At 46.0% G+C, this 19,828-nt stretch overlaps 1 protein-coding gene across 1 annotated transcript in view; it reads left to right on the top strand.

The window, feature by feature from the left end:
- LIPC (lipase C, hepatic type) overlaps positions 1–19,828 on the top strand; it is a 150,151-nt gene that overhangs the window by 6,219 nt on the left and 124,104 nt on the right. The window contains exon 2 of the mRNA XM_084782740.1: positions 16,246–16,378. Within this exon, the coding sequence (XP_084638866.1) occupies positions 16,294–16,378 (85 nt within the window). The 5' untranslated portion in view covers positions 16,246–16,293. The remainder of the gene's footprint in view (positions 1–16,245; positions 16,379–19,828) is intronic.

The following is a 19,828-nucleotide window of genomic DNA, read 5'->3' as shown; positions in this document are numbered from 1 at the left end:
TAGCTGGAGACTCACAGACAGAGCCTCAGCAGAAGCCAGTGTCGGCCAGAGGGGATGGGCAGCTGCAGAGGTTGTGGCCCTGGCAACAGCTGGATTCTAACATTACAATTGCACACTCCCAGCCTGTTGTTTACATAAGAAAAGAAATGGTGGAATGGTTTTACCGGAAAAGAAGGAAGAGAAGGCAGCTCAAGGGGTCATGGGCACCAATTCAATGTGAAAAGTATAATAAATATAGATAGATAGGTGTGAGAACTTTTCTCATCAGGAGATTCTTTAAGAAGATTGATGCATCAACCAAGGACCATGCACCATAAGGACCTAGGTACCAACCAAGGACCATGCATCATAAGGACCTAGGTACCAACCAAGGACCATGCACCATAAGGACCTAGGACCCAACCAAGGACCATGCATCATAAGGACCTAGGTACCAACCAAGGCCCATGCATCATGAGGACCTCTGTACAACCAAGGACCATGCATCATGAGGACCTAGGACCCAACCAAGGACCATGCACCATAAGGACCTAGGTACCAACCAAGGCCCATGCATCATGAGGACCTCTGTACAACCAAGGACCATGCATCATGAGGACCTAGGACCCAACCAAGGACCATGCACCATAAGGACCTAGGTACCAACCAAGGACCATGCATCATAAGGACCTAGGTACCAACCAAGGCCCATGCATCATGAGGACCTCTGTACCAACCAAGGACCATGCATGGTGTGGACCTAGGTACCAACCAAGGACCATGCATAGTGTAGACCTAGACCCTCTGCTCAGATGCAGTCCATAGGCAGCTCAGCCTCCTTGTGGGTCCCACAATATGGGAGTAGGGGCTACCTCTGACATGGACTCTGGTGCCCACTTGTTGATCACTTCCCCCTGGCGGGGCAGCCTTGTTAGGTCACAGAGGAAGAGGATACAGGCAGTCCAGATGAGACTTGATAGGCCAGGGTCAGATGGTAGGGGAGGAGGGCTCCCCCTTTCTGAGGACTAGGGGATGAGGGAGAGGGGGAGTGAGGGAGGGAGGGAGGGGTCGAGAGTAGACGAAGGAGGGGGCTACAATTGGGATGTAAAGTGAACAAATTAAACATAAAAAAATTAAAAGAATTTACATGGAAGAAGCAATTGAAAATATAAGCCATCATTTGTTTGTGCAGCATCTTTGTTCACAACAGTGGTGTCTTGATGCACTAAATCTAATGAAAACAGCAGATAACTGAGCGAATTGTGGTGCATCTATAGAACGCAATAGTCTATAGTTGTTCAAGAAATATTTTTTAAAGTATTTGTGCTAGAGTTGGAGAGCTGGCTCAGTGGTTAGGAGCACTGTCTGCTCTTCCATAGGAGCTGGGTTCAGTCCCCAGCACCCACATGGCGACTCACACCGTCCTGTAACTCCAGCCCCATCTTCCAGCCTCCACAGGCACCATCGTGCATATGGTACACAAACATGCATATAAGGAAAACACCCATACACATAAAATAATTTTTAAAAAGATGTAATGTCAATGAAACTTGTTAGTAAATTGTCAATATGTGGGATGCTAACAAATTTACACATTGTTTTACAGTTGTGTTTCTTTGGCTAAAAAATTTTAACACAGTGTTGGTACTTCTGAATATTTCTAAAACTTTAAAAAAGTTTAAAAATGGTATTTTTTTTCATTTATTGAAAATGGAGGTTGCTATGTGAAAATAAAATGAAAGTGCGTGGGAAAGCAAAGGGTCTAATAATGAGAGAGATGGGGTGAGTACAGGAGGGCCAGGGAATATGGGGAGAATGTCCTCAACTTATACACCTGCATGACATCCTCAACATAACATTTACATTAATGCTTTGAGAATGTCATATATGCACACAATGTATTTTGATCATAGCCACCCCCACTCTTCCCCTGAACCTCCACTCTCCCAGCATCCCTTTCACCTTCATGTCCTCTTAAACTAATTTAATAACCTATTTTTTAAAATAATTCACTGAGTCCAATTTGTGCTGCCCATATGCTCATGGGTATGAGGCCATCCATTGGGGCACGACTGGCTCACCAGGGACCACACTCTTAGCGAGAAGTAACTCTCCCTCCCGCAGAAGCAGCTGTATTTGGTGATATATACATATATATGAAAATTCATTCTGATGTATATACATCAAACTATCCAAAGTGATTTCATCTTAGATGTAAAATTTCTGACCCACTTATGTTTTATTTCTGTTCTTTACATTCCCCATTTTTCAATAATAAACACTTGATTGATTGATTTTATAATAGAAAATGTTATGAAAACAAAGCACTCACCAAAATAAGAATTGATTAATAAAAGATTTATATATTTTTTTAAAACTCTAATAATTAGAGAAGTTACACAAAATTGAAAGAAATTGTTTATCATCCTATAGGAGGATTTTTAACTTTCTTATCTTGGAAGTAATTGAAATGGTGGCACTGCCAAAATTAGCATTACTAAATACTTTTTTTTAAAGAGGGAAAATATTTCTATCAAACATTATTAAAGATCTATCATAAATAACTAACTCAAATTTGTAGAATAAGTGTCAAGATCACAAAAGACCAATGGATAAAACACAGGACTGTTCCCATAAGGGAAATACAATTAGTAGCAAACACAGTGGAGAAATAAGAATTCTCAATAAAAATCACAGGCATGTAAATGAGAGCTTCTGAAGACGACAATTTACATATTCTAAAAGAACAACAGGAAATGCCAGATGCTAACACCTCCCAAGAGAGAAGTTGCCCAGAAATTTACCCAATACTCACTAGTAAGCCCTACTGTTCTCACCGGTTTACAAACAATGTTAACACTAAAAATTCACCCTCAAGAAATAGTTTGGCAAAATCAGAAAGGTCTCTTGATTTCTAAACGCTAAAACGCCCTCTGAAGTAATCCTGCCTACGCCCCAGACCTCTGTCCTGACCAGTCTGGAGGGAGAAATGAAGTCAAAGCAGACTTCTCTGGGAGGAAAGTAGCCCTGAGAGAAGTGGGCAGGCAGCAGGAAACAAGAAAGCACAAAAAAACAACAACAAAAAAAAAAAAAAAAAAAAAAAAAAACTCTTGAGAACCGGGCGGTGGTGGCGCACGCCTTTAATCCCAGCACTTGGGAGGCAGAGGCAGGCGGAGCCCTGTGAGTTCGAGGCCAGCCTGGTTACAATGCGAGGCCAGGACAGCCAAGGCTACACAGGGAAACCCTGTCTCGGAAACCCAACCAACCAAACAAAAAACCTATGAAAGGGAGGGGGAGTATCTTAAGAGTTGTTTCATGTGTGCAGACTCGGCCCATGGTGGGCAGCACGGTTCCCTAGGCAGGAGTCGTCCCTGGATTGTACGCGAATGAAGAAAGCTGGCAAGCAGACAGCAGGGACGTGTTTATCCCCTCTGCGCCCGACTGTGAATGTGCTGTGAGCGAGTAACTGCCTGAGTTCCTGCCTTGACTTCCCCTCAGAGATGACCTCTGACCCGGAATAGTTTAGGGACAGCAAAATTTCTGTCCACCTATCTCAGAACATGGCTTGGAGCTAGGGTCTCTTTCTTATGCCTGCACAGTATCAGGCACAGTAAACCCTCGCTGCCGCGTGCCCTCTTCTCCCCCACAGCCTTCACGCTTCTACAGGAAGCATCGCCCGGTTCCTCAGGACACCCACCCTGAAACCGAGGCCGATGGTTCAATTCACACAGGCAGCCTGCTAAGAATTCTCCTCTGGGATTGAAGAAATCCCATTCCACCTAACTCAAACAGAAAACTCAAACTTCCCAGAAGCCAATATGTTAGGTTTTTTTTTTTTCTTTTCCACATTGTGACTCGTACCTAAGAGAAACAATTTAAAATGAAGAAATGTTTGACTTGGCCACAGTTGGGGGACTTTCCTCTCATGGTCAGCCTGTTCTATTGTTCCTCGCACTGTACCGAGGCAGAGAATCATTGTGAAAGAGTGTGGAGGGACAAAGCTGTTCAGCAAATGACGTCTAGAAATCAGAGTGGGGAAAGTCTGTGTTAGCAAGCCTTCCTCTTCATTTTTATCTGCGCCCTCTGTGCCTCCAGGCTGTGAGATGGCGCTGCTCACACCCAGGGTGGGTCTTCCCCTTTAGTTTGTGGGCTCAGAAAATGTCTTCACAGACACCCAGAAGTGGGCCTCACTAATACCCGAAGTTGCTTCTCAGCCCAGTCAAATCTACAGTCACGTTGAATCCTCACGCCAACTCCTCTGGGTTAGAGGTCGGCAAACAGTTCTCCGTAGTGTAGGAAACAAGATAGCAACAGGGCACATACACACCACGCTCTGCCCCTGGGACACAGCACCCAGTGTCTGAGAGAGCAGGAATAGACTCGTAGATTACCTCACTCTGGTTAGTCACCCACAAGCCTTCACCCTCCGTCCTTAGCAACACTGGGAGGAGGCATGAGGGCGTTTCCCACTCCAGCTATTTGTTTTCTCAGACCATTAACTATAGAAGCTGAGAAAATTACTCACTTAAATTTAAATTTAGGGTTAGCTGGTTGATGATAGTGGGTGAGAATCACTCCAAGATGGAAGTGTTACCATTAGCGCTTGGGATCACGCTAGAGAGCTTCAGCAGTCAACCGGACACAGCCTAAAGTTGTCTGAGAGGAAAGGAGAGCCTCTACTCAGACCTGGGAAGAGGGGGAGGGAGGTTGGAACCGACCAGGAGGAGCGAGCAAGGAGCCTCCATTTGGGATGTAAAGTGAATAAATTAAAAACCGTGCACTGGTGGCGCAAGCCTTTAATCCCGGCACTCTGGGAGGCAGAGGCAGGCAGACTGCTGTGGGTTTGAGGCCAGCATGGTCAAGGCGACACAGAGAAACACTGTCTCAAAAAACCAAAACAAAACAGATGGAAAGAGAAGAACCAGCCCCGAGCTCTTGCTTCTTTCTGTCTTTCTTGTTTTTCTACAACCCTTGCTTTTCGAAGGTCCCCAAGTACGACTTCTTCCGCTGGTCTCACAGGAAATCAGACACCAGATGATAGCAGTGGAGCAGGTGTTTTGCAGCACAGCCTCACTCTGCCTACTTCCTGTTAAACACAAAGTTGCAAGGGCCTTTGCTGAGTCCCCACCCTCTCATCCCCCCCACAGCTTGTCTTTTTTCATATAAATGATAAGTTTTACGACTTACATAATCCCATCCCACTACCTGCATACTTTTCTACCATCCAGCTCATCTCCTATGCTATTACAGGACTTAACTCTCTTCAGCACTTGAGAAAAGACTGACGAACTTCTTTTTTGTAAGAGTGCATCTGATATACGTGTGCGCATGTGTGTATGTGTATGCGTATATGGGATACAAAAAACACAATTCCATTTTTTTTTTAAACCTCAGATGTGTGAACATCCCAGGAGTAATTCCCACTCTAACAAAAGTATTTTCACTGTATGAGCCTTGGAACCAAACCTACGTAGTTCAAACCCCTTGCTACCTCTGACTACAGCGAGGATTTGGCCAAGTCTGTAATCTGTTTGCCTTTCATTTTTGCCTGTGTTTAAAAGGGTAATTGTGCCTGCAGCCAGGGACTCTTCCTGAAGCTCAGATGCACTCACACAGAGTCCGGCATTGTGCAGACGCCTAGGAAGTTGCCCCCTAAATTGCTAGGCCCTGGTATTAGGCATCCAGGGAGATCAACGACGAGCTTGAAATCGATTGCTGAGAATAAAGGGAGTAAATGGGAACTAATTCCCAGCCTCTTGCGGTCATGAACTGCAGGTGCTAATCCTAAGAGGCCTTTGTGAGAATCTAAGTCACATGGCATGAAGACCAGCTGTCACAGAAAGGCATGGGTCAAATCAGTTGGACACCCAGGGTGAAGACAGTTTCCCTGGGATGCCTCGTGTCCAAGGGCCACTGGAGCCTAGAAAAAGAGCCAGCAGCGGTTCCATGCTGGCTTCCTACTCAAGCTACACTCTGGGTTTGCCACCATCAGCCATAGCAACCAGTGCCTCAGTTGCTCTCTGAAGGACCCAGGACCCCATACAAACGCAGCAGCCCACGCGGATGAAGAAAATGCAGACAAGTGAAGGCACGCCACAAATTTTACACTGCGCCATTGCTTTGCCACAAAGGAAACTGCTCACAACAGAGGGTGGGGTGGGGTGCTCACAGCAGGAGGTGGGGGTGCTCGCAGCAGGGGGTGGGGGAACCAGCTACTCCCCTTTGCGCCCTGGGCCTGCTAAAGTCATACAATGCATAGGATCTACACCAGCAATCCTCAACCTTCCTAATGCTTTGACCCTTTAAGACAGTTGCTGATGTTGTGGTATGACCTCCAACCATAAGACTATTTTTATTGCTACTTCATAGCTGTAATTTTGCTACTCTCGAGAACTGTAATGTAAGCATTTGATCTGCAACTCCTGGGGGTGGGGGGTGGGGAGTCCTGGTCACAACCCACAGGTTGAGAACCATTGTTCTGGACTTAAAAACAAACTGTTGGAGCCTTGAGGTTTGGGGCTGTCACTCTGTTCTTGTTTTTTGTTGTTTGCTTTTTGTTTTTGTTTGTTTGTTTTTCTGGTTGTTTCATATCCATGGCTAGAATGCTGATAGGCCGGGGGGGGGGGGGGGACAAGGGGGGAGTGAGGAGGTGGGAGGCAGGTGAGCTGACCCAGACTCCAAGGTCTGAAAATGAGCTTAGAGAGGGACCTCACCCCTCCCCCAGTGCTAAGGCGGGGAGGGGGGGGCAGGGGGGCAAAGGGGGGAGTGAGGAGGTGGGAGGTGGGTAGGCAGGCGGGGGTGGGGAGTGGTGGGAGAGAGGTTACAGAAGTCGCCTCAGCTCACATAACTCCTTAGAGGAAAGCTTATATGAAGACACACCAAGTCACCAATGTGATCCTCTTGAACAAATAAATGGCTGCTTTAAATGCTCAAAATGATGGGATGGCTCAGAGGGCAAAGGTACTGGCCAGCAAGCCTGATGACCTGAGTTTACTCAACAGAACCCAACGGGTAGAAGGAGAGAACTGACTCCCACAAGTTGACCTCCGACCTCTACACGTGTGTCATGGATACCCACATGTATACACATATTTACAAATTAACAGTTTTTTTAAAAAAGTTTTAATGCTCACAACTCATCACTCTTTTAAGTAGTCTAAAACAGGCTATGCATTCCGCTTTCCCCTTCTTTTATTTACTCAGTTTTTGTTTTGTTTTGTTTTGTTTTGTTTCCTAACATTGATAAGGAAAGGGGCAAATTCCAGTCCTGCTGTTTCCCGAGTGAGGACAGGGTCCCTGCCAATGGGCGCGCACATCAACGAGGCTTTCCTGTGTGCTTGGCTGCACTCCGCTTGTTTTTAGTCACATAATATGAGAATGTCCACCCAGATCAATCGGTGACCCAATAAAAGGTTAGTCATTTGCTCCCAAGATCACTCCAGGCAACCCGGAACCAGACAGAGTGGGAGAGGGTGGAGCCAGGCTGGGAAGTGCTTGACTCATAAGCACAGGGACCTAAGTTCAAGCCCCACAACTCACAAGAAAACTCCAGGGGTAGTGGCCCAGGTTGGCACTCCCAGTGCTAGGGAAACAGAGGCAGGAGGACTCCTGGGGTTCTCTGACCAGCCAGTCCAACCGAATCAGAGACTCCAGATTCAGTGAGAGACTGTCTCAAAAACAAAACGGACAGTGCAGAGGAGCCACACCTAAGGTTGAACACACACACACACACACACACACACACACACACACTCACACATTCACACACACGTAACACACTCAATACACACTCACATACACATATACAGACACACTCTCACACACATACAGTCACATCCACATCCACACACATAACACACATACATACTCACATACACACACACACTCTCTCACACACATACACTCAGTCACATATACATACACACACTCTCACACACACATACAATCACATATACACACACCACATACACACTCACATACACACACACACTCTCTCACATACATACACTCAGTCACATATACACACACACTTACACATATATAAATATACATACATACTCGCATACACATATACACACACACATAGAAACGCTCAGTCACACATACATACACATACACACTTACACACACACACACATGTGAACACAGTACACTGTTTCCTCATAACTGAACTTCCCCTCAGTCCCTGCTGCAACGCTCTGGGGTCTGCTCCCCTTCAGCCTTTGGAGTATTTATTTCCTGCCTCCCAAATCGCTTTTTTATCACTGTGACTCTAAAGGAAAAGATTAATTTCAGGTCAGCAAACACCAGACTCTTGAAATTAACAATTCTTTAAGAAGCTCTTCAAATTAAAAGACAGCTAGAACTGGGAACATTTTTTAAACCTAATGATAAAAACATTATTTTATACTAAACAAGCACAGTGTCACCCCCATTTGGATGGTCTTTGAGGAGCTGTGTGGGAAGTGGATGGCGATGGTAGCCTCCTGGGGCCTGGGCCAGCTGCTGCAGTTCATGGGGAAAGCTGGCAGAAAACTGCTGCGTTGGGCTGGAGAGGTAGCTCCGGTGATGGAGACCCGGTGGAGAACTCATGGCACCCTGAGTTCTAGCTCCAGTGCCACAGAAACTTGGCACAATGCGACTTGCTTGCAACCCTGGCATTTGGGAGGTGGAGGCAGGAAGATGGGAGGTTCAAGTCATCCTTGGCTATAGCCTGGGACACATGAGACCCCAAAGTCAGATGGAGGTGGGGAGAAGGAGGAAGGAGGGAGGGAGGGAGGAAGGGGGAAGAGGAAGGGGCATAGGGCAGGCAAGTCTGCCTGCCTGCCTGTCTGTCTGCCTTTCTCCTGAGCATGGAAAAGACTAAATGGATCTGTTGACTGTTTGGATACATTGAAGATGCCTAAGACATGATAGCCAGGCTCTGAAGGTCCAGGAGCAGTCCTGTCTTTCTAACACAGGTACACCACCCTCTTTTAACTGTTTTCATAGATTATTTTGAACACACACACACACACACACACACACACACACAAACACACACACACACACCAGAGTGTGGACATTCATTTGCTTATGCATCATTGGGCACTATAAGCACACACAAGATAAACCTGCTGTGGTACAAAGGGAAATCTGAGGCTCTGCCAGTTTCATCCAATGAGCTATGCATCCAAACAGCTCTCTCAGGTTCTGGCTATTAAGGTGGCTATGAACATGGTTGAGCATATGTCCCTGTTGTGTGCTGGAGCATCTTCTGGGTATAATCCAAGGAGTGCAATAGCTGGGTCCTGAGGAAGCCTTATTCTCAGTTTTCTGAGATAGCACCAGATGGATTTCCAAAGTGGCTGCACTAGTCTGCATTCCCACCAACAACTAAGGAGTGTTCCTCTTTCTCCACATCCTCACCAGCATGTGGTGTCACTTGAATTTTTGATCTTAGCCATTCTGATGGGTGTAAGATGGAATCTCAGAGTTGTTTTGATTTGCATTTCCCTGATGACTAAAGACGTTGAGCATTTCTTTAAGTGTTTCTCAGCCATTTGATATTCCTCTGTTGAGAGTTCTCTGTTTAGTTCTGAACCCCATTTCTCAATTGGGTTATTTGGTTTGATGGTGTTTAATTTCTTGAGTTCTTTATATATTTTGGATATTAGACCTTTGTCAGATGTAGGGTTGGTGAAGATCTTTTCCCAGTCTGTAGGCTGTCGCTTTGTTCTGTTGACAGTGTCTCCTGCCTTACAGAAGCTTCTCAGCCTCATGAGGTCCCATTTAGTAATTGTTGACCTTAAGGCCTGGGCTGTTGGTGTTCTGTTCAGGAAGTTGTCTCCTGTGCTAATGTGTTCCAGGCCTAAGTGTCCCTCAGTAAAAGAATGGATAAAGAAACTGTGGTACATTTATACTATGGAATACTACTCAGCTATTAAAAACAAGGAATTCCCGAAATTTGTGGACAAATGGATTGAACTAGAAATGATAATAATGAGTGAGTTAACCCAGAAGCAGATCAACTCAAATGGTATATACTCACTCATAATTGGACACTAGCCCAAGGGGGCATGTCCCATGGAAGTCTTCACTTACCAGGAAATTGGGATAGATGTGAGGACATCCTATTGGGACTCTAGGTGAGAGAAGCATGGGAGAATGGAGAAATAGAAGGATCCAAAGGGTCCTAGAAACCTACAAGAAGAACATTATGATGGGCGGATCTGGGCCCAGGCACCAACCAAGGACAATACGTGCAGTAAACTTTGAACCTCTTACCCAGATCTAGCCAATGGGCAGGACATTCTCTACAATTGAGTGGAGAGTGGGGACTGACTTTCACAGGAACTCTGGTGGCCCCATATTTGGCCATGTCCCCTTGATGGGGAAGCCTGGTGGCACTGAGAGGAAAGATAACAGACTATCAACAAGAGACTTGATACCCTATGATTATATAGAGGGAGAGGAGGCCCCCCTCAGTCACAGACATAGGGGAGGGGAATAGGATAAAAGCGGAAGGGAGGGAGGAATGGGAGGAAACAAGGGGTGGGATAACAATTTAGATGTAATATGAATAAATTAATAAAATATAAAAAATAAAGAAATGTAAACAGAAAAGGATCCAATTCATAGTGATAAGTTTTCATTTGAGTAATTGTATGTGAATACATAAATAAAGGAATAAAATCTGAAAAAAAAAACCAAAACCAAAAAAACAAACAGCTCTCTCTGAAGCAATGTCCTGGCTAGAGCTCTTGCTCCAGCTCTGGAGATGTTTATTCTGTTGTTCTTGGGATGAGCCCATAACTTGCCCCTTCTCGGTGTTCCCTCAGGTGGCTGTGGCTGTGGGAGCAGAAACTTGTCCCTTCTCGGTGTTCCCTCAGGTGACCATGGCTGTGGGAGCAGTTGGGTGATGGAGCCACTGCTTTCCTACCCCTCCCATGTTCTTTTTATAACACTATGATTTTTTTTTTTTACTCTTGATCCTCTGGGTGAATTTAAACCCATTCTAAAAATAAGAGAGGGTAAAGAGATGGCCCCATCATTAGGATGCAGCAGTCTGAGCACAAGAACCTGAGCTCAGGTCTCCAGCACCCGCATTTTTTTTAAGTGCACATGCCTGTGATCCCAGGACCCAGGAGGTGGAGATGTGATTTCCTGGAACCAGATGACCACCCAATCTTGCTGAGTCTATGAGTTCCAGATTCAATGAGAGACCCTGACTAAAAAGCAATAAATACATAAGTTAGAGAGTATGTGAGGAAAACATCCACTAGCATCCAGTCCTCAACCATCTACACACAAATAATTTCATCATCACTATTATTATTCAGGTTGCTGACTGGGTGGCATGCACTTCTTAATCACTTAGTCAGATCGGAGAGACACTGATCCCACTGTATAGCTGAAGACAACCAAAGTTCAGAACACTACCCCAGGGCACTCAGCTGGTAAGTACAAGACCAGGGACTTGAACCCAGACCTGATTCCCATCCTTGACTGTTGACAATGAGTCATGCTGCCCCAAAATAAGTCTCCAACACTCGTTGTGGGTGTGTGTCGTGTAACTCTTAGTCCACAGATTCTGACACACAAGTACCTTTGCTGACTATAGCTCATCTGAATCCATGACTCCAAGAGCTTGTTTTCAGCCATTCCTGGACTTTTTTTTTCTCTCTACCCCACCCCCCAGGTTCTGGAGCAGACATAGGACTGTGGTTGAGGGGTGAGCATCTGAGCCTCCATAATTTGCTTTCATAGATGGACACTGGGTGTCTGACTGTTCTGTTGTCTTCTTGGCCTGTTGACTTGGAAGGCTCAGTGTAGCTCCAACACTTGTCCGAGAATGCCCTTCTGAGTGCTGGCATATGCAGAACATTTTCTACCTGGGGTCTTACTATCTCCCAGGGTTTCTTCAAAACAAGGGACCCTCCCTCTGCCTCTGACTCCAGGGGCGAGTCTCCCCTTCCCCCACACCTCTTAGTTTTAGTGGTTGTTTGAGTAGGTATGGCCTCATAGACTCATGTGTGTAGATGCTTGGCCCATAAGGAATGGCACTATTAGGAGGTGTGGCCTTGTTGGAGGAAATGTGTCACTGTGGGTGCAAGTTTTGAGGTTACGTGTGCTCATGCTACACTCAGTGACACACACAGTCTCCTTTTGCTGCCTGTGGATCAAGATGTAGAACTTTCGGCTCTTCCAGCGCCATGTCTGCCTGCACGCTGCCGCACCTCCCGCCATGATGATAGTGGACTAAACCTCTAAAACTGTAAGCCAGCCCTAATTAAATGTTTTCCCTTATAAGAGTTTCCATGGTCATGGTGTGTAGGCTCAATTTTCTTAGCAAATATATTTTATGATGAACTTATTAACTGAGAGTACCTCACTTATAACCTGACTAACCTAAACAATCGGAAAAGATTAAAGAAAATGAAACCATAAGGATATCAGTTCCAAGGAACGATTCTCCTGGCATAATCAGCAGGATTTCTTCTGCTGGAAATGGGAGCAACCAGAACCCAGAACCTCAGCAGGAGCCCAGAGCCCCAAAGCCTTCCCTCGAGCAGTTCTCTCAAGGAGCGTCTGAAAGTAGAGCGATGAACAGCCAAAATGATCCCAAGTCTCCAAAGGCCCCACCTCCTGGTTCTGGCTCACATTTATATCTCCTCTCAGAATTTGTTCAAGGATGTTTTTCAGCTGGTTAATAACCAATCTCCCCCACAAGGTGGTTCAACATCTAAAAGGATAAACATCACCTGCTCTCTCACAAGTCTTTTTCTCATCCCCAACTTGTGATCTAAACAAACAAACAAACAAAAACCATATTTATCTCTCCTTCAGTGGTGTCTCTGCACAGCAATAAAACCCTAACAAAACAGTTTGAGAGACTATCTTTCAAGTGACAGAAAGGTGAAAGATTCCTTCTCCCTTTGTGTCCCTTTAAAGCATTTTAGCCCAGCTTGATTTCTCCGTTGTATGTGGTGCCTTCGGTAACAGGATCTCACATCAAGTTATGGGGGTTAACAACGAGAAACGGCAGCAGCCAGTAGCATCTGCGGAGCTATTGGTGACTGACCACTGCTGAGGGGCGCAGTCAGGTTTCTTCAGGGATGCAGCCCCAAGGGGACGACTGACTCCAGTAGAACGTCTCACACTGTGCATGTATAGAGAACGTGCATGTATGGGCAACACCAGATGGCCTCTGGGCTTTTATAGAAGAGCACACACAGTTAGGATGTGATGGTGGCTGTGGGAATAGGAGAGGTCGGGCTGGAGAGATGGCTCAGAGGTTAAGAGCACCGGCTGCTCTTCCAGAAGTTGTGAGTTCAATTCCCAGCAACCACATGGTGGCTCACAACCATCTATAATGAGATCTGGTGTGCCCTTTTCTGGCCTGCAGGCATACATGCAGGGAGAATACTGTATACATAATAAATAAACAAATATTTAAAAAATAAGAGAGGTATTGGAGGGGATGGAAAGGGGATATATTTGATTAAAATGCACTATGTGTATTATATATGTATATATCCATTACGTGTATATCATTGTATGCGTAACAGTTAAAAACGGCGCTTTGCTGGTCTTGCTTGGTTAGGGGGGTCCCCTGCCATAGGATACCATGCCTTAGGAAAGACAAACACTATGTCGACTATTTTCCTTTAGCCTTCTCATGTGGGAGAAAGGACAAGTCAAGGGAAAATAAGTGGGTATCTGAAAATACCATCTCAGGCCACGCTGTCCGCACTTTAGAGATAAGATAATAGATGCTACGGATGTCATGTAACATTTTGCACAGAGAGCAGAGCCAGGAGGCAGGAGGACTCCCTGTATTTTGGTAAGTTTACCTGCGCGGAGTGAGGTGGGGATTGGGAGTGGTTGCTGCAATATCCAGAAAAGAAGAGCTGCAGGTGGTGGGAGGGGGACCCGAAGCCAAATGGTTTTAGGGGTACAAATGCTTAGTATGAAAGAAATGGAAGCTTCAGATCCTGCTTAACCATGCAAAACAGGAGGGAGATACCCCGAAATGCAGAAACCCAGAAACCCAGCCCTTGCTCAGGAATCAGGAATCACGCATCTTACTGGATGGCCTCAAAGTTCCAGGAAGGAAGCTCAGCTGCAGAGCACACAGGTTTTGGGTTGGTATCAAGACTCATCCGTAGCTGCGCGCACACATGCATGTGGGAGCCAAAGGTTGGCATCGGTTAGCCTTCTCAGTCACTCTCCACCTGGCTTTTTTGAGACAGAGTCTTTCATTGGGACCTACAGCTTTCTAAGTATGCAAGGCTGGCTGGCCAACAAGGCCCAGTGACCAGCCTGGCTCTCAGAAGAGCGTGTTCGTGTCTGGCTCTTTCTTTAAATGTGGATTCAGGGGATTAAATTCAGGTCTGTGTGTTTGCACAGCAAGCAGTCTCCTCACCGAGCTCTCTCCCCAGCCCCCTCAGAGAGCTTTTAAGTCAGTCACTAGCAGACAACAATTAGCACTTTATCTAAATGTCTGCTAACCATTTCCACCATCCACTGGGGTGCCTAAGAGCCAACTCAAACTCCACAGTGAAAAATCTGAATTGCTCATCACCCCGAACCAGATCATCTCACTCATAGCTTCCCCGTCTTGGTTGGTGGTGAGGCCGTTGCTCTATTTGCTTAAACCAGAGGCCTTGGAGTCATTCTTCACTCTTTTCCCGCCTCCTTCCTCCCAGCCACCATCAAAGCTCGCTGGCTTAGTCACAGGGTTTCTCTGTGTAGCCTTGGCTGTCCTAGGCTTGCTTTGTGGACCAGGCTGGCCTCGAACTCACAAAGATCCACCTGCCTCTGCCTCCCAGGTGCTGAGATTAAAGGTGTGCTCCACCACCGCCAGCACATTAGTTACTTTTTTGCTCTGAATGTCTGAGTCTTTTATGTAAAAGCTCACTAGCCCATCTTTCTATTTTTAGAACACACCAAACATGTTTCAACCTCAGAACCTTTGCCCTAACTGTCTGAAACTCTTTTTCCCCACAGGATAAACCCCCTTCACTTTCCTCAAGCCTTCGTTTCTAGATCAATTTCCGAACAAGGTTCACTCTGACCACTATACTTAAAATCACTGCCCCCTCCATTACCCCTGGGTTTTTGTTTTGTTTTTTACTCTATTTTTTGAGACAAGGCATCATCTAGCACAAGCTGACTTTGAACTCGCTGTGTAGCCAGAAATGGCCTTGAACTCATACACACCTACCTCTTCCTCCCGAGTGCTGGCGCTATAGTCATGTGCCTGCCAACATACCCACTGCATTAGGGATCCAGCCCAGGGCTCCATGCCTACAAGGCAAGCATTCTACCAACTGAGCTACACTCTCTGCCAAACAGTTCTCCTACAGGCATCTCTGCTTTGTTATGTCTGCTTTCTACCATATTACTCTCCCTCTCCCACCCCCACCCCCACCCCCACGCCCACGCCCCGCCGTGGTGCATAGATTCCACAAGGACTGGAGTTCTTGTCTGTTTTACTATCTCAAAAGCCAAGAATAGTGCACGGCACACAGTGGCATTCAATATACAGCATTTATTTGTTCAGTTTGTACATACAAAATAAATAGATAAAATTTAAATAGCACTAGAAAGCCAGGACCTGCACATCCCAGTCTTCCCTGCATGCGTTTGCTGAGCAACCTTGCTTCTCTGCTCTCCGCTGAACATTAATTAACCCAGTGAGTGAGTTCATCCTGGGGTATCTCTCAAAAGGCCCTTAGCAAGACTCTGATCTTTGCTTCTCACCCAGTTCCTTCCTAGCCTGAGCTCACCGGGTTCTAGCCTATCTTTCAGCTGCAGAAATGCGGCCCCCACCACACTTATACTTGGCTGAACTCAGCAGGAAGCAAAGACCTGGGCATGGAGGCTCTCATTGCTCTTTGGGGTCAGCCTGCCACTTGTAAGACAACGTCCATGACACTACGCCCTCTTTGAGTGCTGTAGAGTGTAACGCAGGCAACGATGCCGAGGTGACCTCACTCACCTTTGAATAAAATGTCCAAACACAACACGCCAACTCTCCATTGGTTGATTTGAGCTATGAGCTTGGCTCAAGGGGCAAGAGGGCCTTGTGAGGGATCTTATTTTCAAAATTTATCAAAACAGAAAGTGCTTCTGTGGGTCAATCTTTTTGGTACTAGATATTGCTAGATTTGGATTGGGGGAGGCAAAGAAAATATTCAAACACTAGGTAACGTGCTTTAAGGTTAATAATTAATGGGGCCTTCCCCAGCTGAATACCAAGAAGTATTCTGGTCTCTTCAGTTCTAGACGTTAACAAAAAGACCTCAGACCCCGGGTGAGGCGAGAGACATGGGGATTCCCCTCCATATCTGCATATTGCTGGTTTTGTGCACCTTTATCCAGTCAAGTGCCTCTGGACAAGACGTGGGAACAGGTAAGAGTTTATCTTTTCTCTAGAAATGGCCGTGGATTTTTCATTCTTGAACGCGTTGCAGAGATTGACGATGTGGTACAGAATTTGCCTCAGAGCACATGAAGTGGTTCTGTTGGTGGCACCCAACGTACCCAGGGTTGTGCAGCACTTTGTAAAGGGGACTGGAATTTCAAAACACCGCTCTGAGATGCCATAAAAAGCCCCTGCAACTAGCAGGCGTGGTGTGGACTCTGTAGGAGAAAATTGCTTCAGCAGACAATGATCTGAAAGGTGTGGGGTCTTCCTAAAGGTTTGTTTGGATTCTAATTTGCCATCTGGGGCACGGTTGTCAATCAAATGCTCTGTCTTATTGGGGTTGTGAAATCGTTGCTTTCTCCGAAGAGAGGGGAATCTGAGTCCTATTTCTAGTCCCACTTAAAGCAGAGATGTCATTGCTCGTTTTCTAGTCTCTAAGTTTCCTGACAAAGCTTTTCTCCTGGCCTGAAGGAGCCACCAGCAGTCTTTCTTTTTAGTCTTCAGCTTCATAAACTAGACCAATGGCCAAGGACAGACTTAGGCACTCTGTCACGCAGATGGAGTCTGGGTTTCTGGCTGAATGGTGTGTTAAATCAATAAATGGGAGGATTGAAATAACTAAACAATTTGACCAAATTAGACAGGGGTTTGGAACTTTACTTCTGCGTCCATTGTCATCATGCTCTTGTGGCCCAGATTGCTTTAAGAACTTGATTAATGGATTGATGCATGGATGGATGGGTGGATGGATGGATGGATGGATGGATGAGTGGGTGGATGCATGGATGAGTGGGTGGATAGATAGATAGATGTGTGGGTGGATGGATGGATGGATGGACGGATGGATGGATGGATGGGTGGGTGGATGGATGGATAGATGTGTGGGTGGGTGGGTGGATGGATGGATGGATGGATGGATGGGTGGATGGGTGGATGCATGGATGGGTGGGTGGATGGATGGATAGATGTGTGGGTGGGTGGGTGGGTGGACGGATGGATGGATGGATGAGTGGATGGATGGATGGATGGATGGATGGATGGATGGATGGATGGATTTGGACACAAGGTTTATGAAACCTAGACTAGCCTCAACCTTGAGATCATCCTAAGCACTAAGGTAAAACTTAAGCTTCTACATCCACCAGAGACTCAGACTGTCTTTCCTCAAAGGCTGTGCTTGCGGCTGGAAGAATGGCTCAGTGATTAGGTGTGACTGCTGCTCCTCCAGAGGACCCATGTAGAAGAAAGGGTTTATTTCAGCTCATATGTCCCAATCACAGCCCATCATGAAGGAAAGGCATGGCAGGATCCTAAAGGCAGGGGCTTGGGAGGAACAGGGCTTAATGACCTGCTCCTCCCGGCTTACAGCATCAAAGACTACCAGCCCAGAAGTGGCACCACCCACAGAGAACTGGGTTCTCCCACATCAAGCATCAATCAAGAAAATGAACTAAGGTGTGCCCTCAGGCCAATCTGGTGGTGGCATTTTCTCAGCTGAAGTTCCCTCAGTGCAAATGACTAAACTAGCTAACTCTCTCTCTCTCTCTCTCTCTCTCTCTCTCTCTCTCTCTCTCTCTCTCTCTCTCTCTCTCTCACTCAAAAAAAAACTATGCTTGACAAGAGCTTCAAAGATTTGAGAATCAATGATTTACTAGTAGGATATGTACCTTAGAATTTCCTCTTATGAAAACTGGCTATTCTTTTGAATTTGTTATTTCACTGCTTAGGTCAGTTGTTAATTTCATATTAATTACTTCCACGTACTGATCATTTAATGTGCCGGGTATAATGCTAATATTTTTGCTTAGATCACCTTATTCCTTATGTTCTGTCTAAAAATACCTCTTACACCATAATTTAGATCCATACAAGCAAAATTCTGGTAATCTTTTTGTCCTGTGTTTTTTTTAATTGGCTTCTATACTTGAATTAAAATATTAAAGTATGAATGAAGTCAGATGACTCAGATCAGCTTGTAGCAACAGCACTGTCACTGTCTTGACATTCATCACATCTGTCAGAAGGGGAGAATAAATATGGACCCACAAAGCACATGGCACTGCCGACTACAGAGAGTCATCCTGAAGATGTGGGACCAGCTAACTTCTTGTGGAAGTGGGGGAGGAATTAAAAAATGTACTGATAGTTTTGCCGATCTCTTGGTTCCTCTTTGTACGAAAAAAGGGGGAGACAAAGGGTTAAGACTGGGGACCAAAACAGAGTCAGTGCTGTTCCTGTTTTTGGCAAGGGTTGTCAATAGAAGTTGGAAACCTACAGAACATGAGTCTGGAGGAAGAAGTTAGAAGAGAGAAAGCGTTAACCGCCATGTAGTCAGTTAGCAACATTTTTGGAGATTTACTGGGCATTAGGAAATGTGAAGGTTGGTGTAGGATCAGAGATGGACATAATCTGCCCAGGAAGATATGTGGAAACGACCCAGCTCATTATATAATTGCAGTCCGGTTGCAGACGTCATGACGTCACGGCGTCACAGCGTCATGGCGTCATGGCGTCACAGCGTCATGGCGTCATGGCGTCACTGCGTCGGCATCACGGTGCCATGGGGTGCACAGCATAGTGAGGCAGCAATGAGCAGAGGGAGCCCAGGTCTAACCATGGTAGACGGAAACTTACAGAACTTTCTGGAGGAGGTGCTCTTTAAGCTGAACACTGAAGCTAAGTCTAGATGTGGAGAGGGAGGGCTGAGGAGAGACTCTGAAGTACAAAAATCACACATGGCTGGGAAGGCCCCTCCTGATGAAAATACTGATCTTATTCCCTGGGTTCACGGTGCATCAGGCTTCCCGTCTCTCTAAGCCCAGAATATTGTGCTACTGTGCTTGGGGTTTTTTTTGTTTGTTTGTTTTACTGAAGTGTGTGTGTGTGTGTATGTGTGTGTGTGTGTGTGTGTGTGTTGAAATATATATATATATATATATATATATATATATATATATATATATATATATATATAAGCAGATTATCATGCCTGTAGTTGTAGCACTGGGGAAGCTGAAGCAGGAGGATTGCTGTGAGTTTAAGACCAACTTGAGCTATAGAGTGGGGCCATATCTCCCGAAAGAGGAGTGGGAGAGGGAGGGCAGGAAGAAGGGAGGGAAGAGAGAATCTTCACAAACTGAACTCACTCTCAAAGTCTCCCCCGAGGAAGCCCTTAAGCCTTAGTGTGTCACTTTGTCCGTAGGCGGCATTTCCCTCATGAGACATCTCTCAAGCTCCCCTGCACCGCCCACCCCCACCCCTGTGCCAACCTTCCGCCATTTAGAGGCGAGGATCACCCGTGCACTTCCATGTGGTTGTAGCGCATCCGTTCTTTTTGCTGATGTCATTGCACAACTACACCAGACTCCACCCACCCGTTCTCCTGTCAGGTGCAGACTGCTGTTGCCTTTGAGACTGGGGACTTGAAAGTAGTCC

Source organism: Acomys minous (assembly GCF_964271855.1).
Source record: "Acomys minous genome assembly, chromosome: 5".
Taxonomy (NCBI): Eukaryota; Metazoa; Chordata; class Mammalia; order Rodentia; family Muridae; genus Acomys; species Acomys minous.
The sequence above is the reverse complement of the archived record's forward strand: the minus strand, read 5'-3'. Positions and strand labels throughout refer to the sequence as shown.